Raw genomic sequence first — 8,381 nt, 5'->3', positions numbered from 1 at the left:
TGCTAATAAACTATTGTTTGACATTTATATTTGATTTTCACAATGTTTTTACAAATTATGAAAGCTTCTGGCTCCCCCCCACCCCTTGAGAATGTAAAAACCATTTGGCAGGCTGGGTATGGCCCAGGGCCATAATTTGCTAACCCCAGCTCCAGATTTCTCCAGAGGGTGATGGGGCCTGGACTAAGTGCATACCACTTCCTTCGTGTTCCTTAGATGATCAGCCCCAGTGGGGACAAGAATATTGTGTGTGTGTGTGTGTGTGTGTGTCTGTTTCTATATGGGTGGGGGGGTAGTGGGATATGTGCACATGGGGTGGTAAGTAGCAAAGAGGCAGAACTAGGTTTCCTGGACGTGAGAGTCTAGTCATTAGAGATCAGCCCGAGAATCCAAGTCAGAAGTACAAAGAAAGAGGGAGGCTCCCTGGCAACACGAGATAATTCTCGTTGGCCAGCAAAAGGAAAACCAGGGTAAAATGGAATTAAGTGGACACATTGAGTCTCCAGCTTCCTTCTGGGGATGGCCATGTGGAGATCTCCCCACATGAGGCTGTAAGGGTTCCCCTGCAAAGGGGTCCCCATTTAATGCAACACCTATGGCTGGGAAGAGTTGGAACTCAGTGGGAAAATCCACATGCCCTTCAAAACAAGCAGGGCAAGGCTTCCTGGTAAACCTTCACTGTGTGGCCTGGTCTGCTGGGGAAACCTATGACTTTAAGGGTTTGCAGCAAGCAAGGCATACAGAAGCAACTTGCTGTTGGGCACCGGGCACCTGCCCACAGCTGTGGTCTGACAAGTGCACACACACAATCTTTGTTGTGTGGATTCTACAGAATGAGTCACAGGTGAGGCTGGCAATTACGATGCAAAAATACACATCCCCCCGTTTTTTCCTTGCAAAAGATTAATGAATATGATCTCCTCCTAATACTTCACTAGTGAATAAAGATTGAGGTCAGCAGGGTAAGCGGTGGTTTGATTATTCCGGGACTGAAGTTACTGCAAGTTAAAGTTGGCCTCTAAACAATTCAGGGTGGTGTAGCCCGGAGGAGGGTGGCAGGGAGGGGCCGGAAGCCTGGTGCAGGCTGGCTGCGGTGGAGGTCGGGGAGGGAGGCGAGGGCACAGTAAGGGTGTGAGCCAAGAGGGAGAAGTTGGGAACAGGCGATGCGCAACCCAGGGAGCCCTGTTCTGCAAAAAGGATGCTCTGAGGAAGCAGGGAAGGCTGGGGTTTCTCCCTGGGTCCCTCAGATCCTGTCATCAACCTCAAGCCAGTGCTCGTGAACATATGGAAAACTCAGCCTACGGAGGCCATGCGGGCCTGACCAAAGGTCTGGGTGGCCATGTTACTTATTCTGGAAATGAGAGAGAGACAAGAAGAGTGGGATGCTGTTTTGGTGAGCATTTCAACTTCAGGATACCTGCTCCCTGCCTCTTCTCCCCTTTCTCATTCCTTCTCCCAGCACACAGCTCCATGACAAAGCCTGGAGTTCACAGAGCCCAGATGTCCTGGCTGGATTAAGAAGAAGCCAGAGTTGGGTTTCAGGCCCTCAAGGAGGCTGCTGGGCGGAGCCAAGACAGGCCCAAGTCCAGGCCTGAGGCTCATCCCCCTGGTGACTTGTTTGGTCAGCCACTGAAAAGAGCCACCCCCAGCCACACCAGAATGGCCGAGGCTTGTGCAAGTGTGTGTAAAATGCCTCCAAGACACGCAGATGTTGAGCCAAGAGCCACAGAGTTGTAGACGTCCCTGGAGGCATATCCAGGCGGGAGCAGTCTCCATGGGGGCCGTGGTCTCTGGCCCCACCCCACAGGGGCACTGGGAAGGCACCGAGGAAGGCCCTTCAGGGGGCACAAGCGTTCCCCGTGGGCCGGGGTCCTGGCAAGCATGACCAGTCTCATCATTTTTTCTGATTTGGAAGTAGCCTTGTCCCCCAGAGCAGGAACAAATGGAGAAGCCCCCCCCCCACCCCAACACACTGAGCTCAGGTAGGGTTTTTGAAGTCTTGGGTCCCCGCTCTGGAAGGGAGACGTCTGGATAAGGTAGTGACCAGAAAAGTAAGCCTGAGCAGTGCCCAGGAGGTAGAGAGACGCTGCAGACTGACCCTGAGCATCCTGCCTCCTGCACAGGCGGCCGTGCTACTGCCTGCTGGGGGACAGGTTTCCTTTTGGTGCCAGGCCAGATGAATGGGTTTCAGGAGTTGTAAGACACACATTTAGAAGGGATGGAGCATAAGGACATGAGACTGAGGCACCCCCCCACCCCAGCCCCGTCACTGTACATGCCTGACCTTTCACTTTGCCAGCACCCTTCCTGGGGAATGCTGCATCCCAACGTGGTCTGGAAAAGCCTTCAGCCCAGGTCGGGGAGCAGGAGGGAGGGGTGGAAGGCAGGGTGCTGAGCAAGCACAGACAGGCCTCCATGGGGCAGCCGCTTGGGACTCAGCACCAGGCTGGAGCTGAGAATGCAGAACCTCTGCCAACAGCTACCCTCCTTGCCTCCCAACAGGACTTTTTAAGGGTGAAAAGGGTAGGGAGAATTCTTTGCAAACAGGATGCTGGGCATATGCCATATAGTTCCACACACACGTATCCCAGGACCCGCATCCACCACTGTAGACAAATTTAGCTGGTGTAAGTGCCAGAGCAGAGGAAAAGGAATGTTCTAGAACTTCCCCCTTGGAGCCCCAGACTTCAGGGGGTGTCATGAATGAAGGTGAGATGTAAGGAGCCCCCAGAAGTCATCTTGGCCAGGAAGCCACTGTGCTTTCCAAATGGAAGGGGTGGGGGGGCAGTGAGGCAAAAAGGGACAGTGCTGTCACAGAACGAAGGTGGCAGAAGTGGGGAGCCATATTCCCAGAGGACTCAGAACTCAAAAGACACACAAGACCATTCTGCTGCATTCGGGAGCCTTAGGCAGTGGTGCCGCAGCCGCGACAGGCTCGGGCTGGCGCTTCCGAGAACGGATGCTCAGATCTCAGCCCTGTAGCCTCCACTAAGCTGGTGCTCATCCCCATCCCATCTTTCCAGAAAGTGTGGCTGGAACCCACCACCCAGAGACCAAAACAGCCGAGGGGCACTCCAGAGCTGGGGCAGCCTGGCTCTTGCCTGTCAAGGGGAATCAAAAGTGAATGGTGTCGCGCACATAGACACACATGTACACATGTGTACACGCAGACCAGTTCCTCGAGCCTGCCCACGTGGGCTCCTGTCCTGGTCTCCAGTGGCTCTGTATCCAGCCTGCAGCCCTCTTCTCTACACTGTCCCCAGGCTGCCCCGATCAGTTCCATGTCTCCCCTGGCTGGTCCTGTTAAGTCCTAGCTCAGGGGTCCCCAAACTCTGCCCAAGCCAAAGGGCATGGGTCTGGGTGTGGGGAAGCCGCCCAGTTCAGTGGTGCACTGCTCCCAGGCTGGGGGTCTGGTACCCTCTCATGATGAGCCTCTGGCCTCCTGAGCTGGCAGAGCAGGGAAGGAGAGGTGTCTTTGGGGCTGAGGCAGCCGAGCGCCATCCCTCTGTCCAACGGTCACAGCCTATAGCAGGGAGAGAAGGGAGAGAACAGCAAGAGGTCACATGGACATGACAATGTCATCTTTTGTGAATTAGCACCCTCTTAGAGGGCCAGGTGGTTTGAGATGAGCTGTTTCTGTACTCAAGAAAAGATGGAAGGGACTTCTGTTTACTGAGCTTGGGCTCTTTGTCAAGGCCATGCTATCTGATCTCATTTAAGCTTGAGAATAGTCTGCAAGATAGGCATGTTATACCCTTTTTACAGATGAGACAACAAAGGCTCAGAGTAGGTAAGTGTTTCATCCAAGAAGCAGCAGGGTCAGGATTTGAACCTAGAACTCTTCCCACTGGACCATGTAGCCTGTGAACCAGGGATGGTCACCCAGTATGTGGAGCTGGGGTAGGTTGAGGCCATGTGGTCTTGGAACACCACCCTGCATGCCATGTGGAGTTACTGAGAATGCTTGGTAAGAGGGGCTGAGACCAGAATCTACACCATAGCCTCCTGCTGTGAGCAGAGGCTCTGACTACTGTTGAGTCAGGACCTGGACCATCAGGCAGAAGTTTGTGCCCACTCTCCCAGTTGGTTCTGGAAAGAGACCCAGAAGGTCTGGTAATCTTTGCCCAGAAGGTAGCAGAATGGCAGTGCCAAGATCATGGATTTAGGGTCCAGCCCAACCTGGGTTCCTACTTGCTCTACTCCTTACTAGCTGTGTGACCTTTGGAAAGGCACTCAACCTCTCTGTGCCTTAGTTTTCTCTTAAGTAAAACAGACAGTAACAGTGCTTACCATCTTGGGGGACTCTGAGATTCAGGGGAATAATGCAGACAGAATGCTTGACACAGTACCTGTCACACATGTGTCTAATAAGCGGTACTGAGATGCTGAAGACTGTGCTGGTGGACATGGTGGTGATCAAATCAGTGCTGTGCAAAGGATATACAATGCAACCAAAAAAATTGGAAGCAGGACTCAAATAGACACTGATTCACCAATGTTCATTGAAGCACTGTTCACAACAGACAAAAGGTGCAAACAAACCAAGTGTCCACCAACAGACAAATGAACAAAATGTGGCATATACACACAATGGAATATTATGCAGCCATTAAAAGCAATGATGTTCTAATAAATGCTACAGTGCGGATGAATCTCCAAAACATTATGCTAAGTAAAGGAAACCAAACACAGAAGGAAAAATATTGTATGCTTCTAGGTATATTAAACATCTAGACTAGGCAAATTCATAAAGACAGAATGTAGAAGGGAGGTTACTAGGGGCCAGGAGGGAGGAAGAAACCAGGAGTTTTATTCAATGGTTACAGTGTTTCTGTTTGGGGTGGCAAAAAAGGTTTGGAAACTATGGTGATGACTGTACAACACTGTGAATGTAATCTGAATGAACTGTGCTCTGAAAATGGCTAAAAGGGCAAATTTTATGTTATATCTATATTCTACCACAATTTAAAAAAGAGTGATGTAATATACTCAACCCCCCTGAGATGTACATTCTAAATGGGAGAATTATATGATATGTGAACTCTATCTCAACAAGGCCGTTTAAAAAAAACAAAACAAAATAGGCAAGTCATGTAAGTCATTGTGTTCTAGTCATATTTAAAAAAGTTAAAAGCTGAAGTTGATCTTATTTATCCCAATATAGCCAAATATTTTATTTACCCCAATATATCTAAAAAGCAAAATGGTGACAAAGACTAGAGAACAAGAGCAGCAGAGGGAGAACACCTACTCTGCAGACTTCCAGAAATGTCCGGGGTGAGACAGGCGGCGGTTTCGCTTTGGCAGTTTCTCCAGCATGTCCATGAGCTTGGTGAAGGTAGGTCTTTCTTCTTGTTCAAAGGCCCAGCAAAAGAGAAGAATGTCCTACAGGAAACCAACACGTGGTGATTTAACATAATGGCGACTTCTTGATTACTCCCTGATACCCCATTGGACCTATTTGTCTACCCGTTGTCCCACTTCCATATTCCTCCATCATCCACTCACCCATCCATCCACCCACCCACACCCCCCCCAGCCATCCTTCTATGCATCCAATTGCTGAGCCTGCAAGCAAACTAGGTAGGCCCTATTCTAGAAGGTCTGGGATCCACTGAGATCAATAATGCTGCCTGAGGAGCTTCTAGGCATTTTTCACAAAAGTGAGGGAGGAAAGGGAATCCTGAGGTCTCTCTCCACATCCCTGTACTCTAAGTATTCTTCAAAGTCAAAGTCAAAGTTACTTTCAGTATCCTCACCTGAGAAAGGAAACCTAGAGGCAGGTAATCCTTAAAAACATGCCAGATAATTGCTCATTCTCTGACTCATCTGTCTTCTATTCAAAAGAAAGCACACTTCCTGCAGTATTTTAGAGGATGATTATTGTATTTATACTCAGACTTCTCTGTTTCCGTATATCTTGTTTCAATTGGATAATGCCTTAACAATTTTTATGTAGATCCAAATAAATTAGTACTATTAGTATGGGTGATATTTTAATGAATATCTTTAGAAAATAACAGAAAATGGGATTCACTGGTTCTACCCGACTCGGCAATCCACTGCTAGGAAAAACCTGGCCAAGCACTACCGCCCCCCTGATGGCGGGAACTGGAATTGCAGGCATAATTCAGAAGCTTTGCCTTCTAAGCTCTAGTGCTCTGCAAGGCTGTGGGTCAGTTTCTTCCTCTGGGAAAGCATTTGTAACCTTACCACATAGGACTGTATATCTGCTTCCTCTCCCCACATGCCCCCAGCCCTGGCACTGTCTCAGGACTTACCGAGATTTCTTTTCCCATGCCGATCTGGCTGAGGTTGGGTTTCATGCCGGTGCCCATTTGCCAGATTACTGCCTCTGCTGGTTGGGTCTTGAAAGGCCACTCTCTGGCGTGGAGTTCATACCAAATTGTGCTGTTGGTAGACATTGTTAAAGGGATGTTGATTTGATATGTCAACTGTGGCTCTGTTTCTCCTCACCAGCACACACCTGGCCAGCCAGCCTGCTGGTCGACCACCCCTGTCCCTAGTTTCTTCCGCACAGGGTTGATGTTTGTGAACTGGGATGCATATAAAGCTTTCTTGATGTCTTAGAGGTCATGTTTATCCCAGCATACCTTCTCTGGCATCTGAGTTAAAATGAGTGAAAACCTAGAATCTGAATAGTTCATCTCAATATGGTTAGGATTTCTGACCCTGTGTTTGTGATTTTAGGAAACCACTGTAAGAGAATAATTACAGATACAAAAATCATTCACAAGGATGTTCTCTACAGCATCATATATGATACGAAAAAAAGCAAAAATAATGTGATTGTTCAAAAAAAGAACAGGTTGCATATATTGTAGTAAATCCATATTTAATGGAATACTGTGTTATTATTGAAACAGTTCAAAGAAATTTTGCTGACATAAAATACTCAACATATAGTTTTAAGTAAAAAAAAGTAGGATACAAGACTACGTAAGGTATGCGGTTACTCTTCTAAAAAACTATTTAGACACAGACAAGAGAATAAAGAGACAATGGCTCACTCTGGGATACAGGATAGGACTTTCCTTATATGTGCATTTTTAAGTACAAACCGTCTCATGGAATAATGGAAAGAAGAGGATTTGAGAGTCAGAATGTCTTGGGTTCAAGTCCTGATTCTATTCTATACTAGTAGTATGTCACTGGGTAAGTAGCTTCACTTCTCTGAGTTGAGGTTCCCTGACCTGCCAAAGGAGAATAATGACAAAATTGCAGGGGGAGGATATTTACCTGGGACACTGAATGCCAGAACAATTTGATGCCAGAATTATTCTAGAGGGATTGCCTCTGCATCATGAATTGGGACACCAGAATGAGTGAGGAAAGGGCTGCTCCAGTGAGCTGTACGCGGGACGGAAGGGGCAATGGGCCGGGCTGTGCATAGGTGAAGCTGGGAGCCCCGGGCAGCAGTGAGGACCGTGGGGCCAGGGCTCGCTCATAGGATGCTGTCCCATAGGAATAGGTCTCAGCTCCTAGGGAACAAGGTTCCTCAACTCAGGAAATAGCTGAAAAAATCCTAGGAAACTCGCTTTCCTCTAATCTAAGACAATTTATGTAAATGAGCTTTAAAAAATGAAGCGCTCCGTTCTCCTCTTTACCAATCACAGGACTGCATGCAGCCAGTTATTTCTAAGGCCCCACTTTCAGCACGTTCTCTCCCCTGCCATCTTGTCCCTCCGGGGTGGGGAGGAGCAGGAGTGCTCAGGCGTTGGCGTGTTGAGTTGGATGGTCAGGAAGTTCTCAGGTCAAGTTGCTAGATGATTATTATCATCATAATAAGCAGTAAGATTTATTGAGCTTCTCCTTTAGGCTAGACATTACGCATTTATTGTGGTTACGGGGAGGTGTATCAAGCATGCCTTTTTATTACGATGACTTGACATCTGGGGCTTTGCTGGCCCTGGAGAGACTCCCCACCCCTGCTTACCCCGCCTCACCCACCCCTGCCTGAGGAAATCACAATAAAGGCTCTGGCCCACATTTGCCTATTTGCCTCCGGCTCCCTCTGTCTCCTGACAGACCCTAGTGCTTCCCTGCGTGGCCCTGTGGGGTATGATGCACCCCCTCCTTTTGGGAACCCTGCATAATGAACTGCCTTTTCAATGGCAGTCACCTCCTGATCTACTGGCCTCAGGCCTGAATAATAATAAAACTTTCATTTTAAAATAGGAGGCATTATCATTATTATCATCAATAATAATAAACCATTTTTATTATCAATAATAATAAAACTTTCATTTTAAAATAGGAGGCATTATCATTATCCCCATTTTACAGATGAGCAAACTGTAGGCTAAAAAAAAATAGGAAGGTTATATATCTTACCCAGGGTCACACAGGAAATAAGAGGC

At 48.1% G+C, this 8,381-nt stretch overlaps 1 protein-coding gene across 1 annotated transcript in view; it reads right to left on the bottom strand.

Moving 5' to 3' along the window:
• Positions 1-5,247: 5,247 nt before the first annotated feature.
• The window catches only part of KSR2 (kinase suppressor of ras 2), a 362,570-nt gene continuing 359,436 nt past the window's right edge, over positions 5,248-8,381 (bottom strand). Inside the window, exons 18-19 of the mRNA XM_057491701.1 lie at positions 6,282-6,411; positions 5,248-5,385 (exon numbers count right to left, since the gene is read on the bottom strand). Of these exons, the coding sequence (XP_057347684.1) occupies positions 5,248-5,385; positions 6,282-6,411 (268 nt within the window). The remainder of the gene's footprint in view (positions 5,386-6,281; positions 6,412-8,381) is intronic.

This window comes from Manis pentadactyla, chromosome 14, assembly GCF_030020395.1.
Source record: "Manis pentadactyla isolate mManPen7 chromosome 14, mManPen7.hap1, whole genome shotgun sequence".
Classification (NCBI taxonomy): Eukaryota; Metazoa; Chordata; class Mammalia; order Pholidota; family Manidae; genus Manis; species Manis pentadactyla.
Note: the sequence above shows the minus strand (reverse complement) of the source record. Positions and strands in the feature narration are given on the sequence as shown.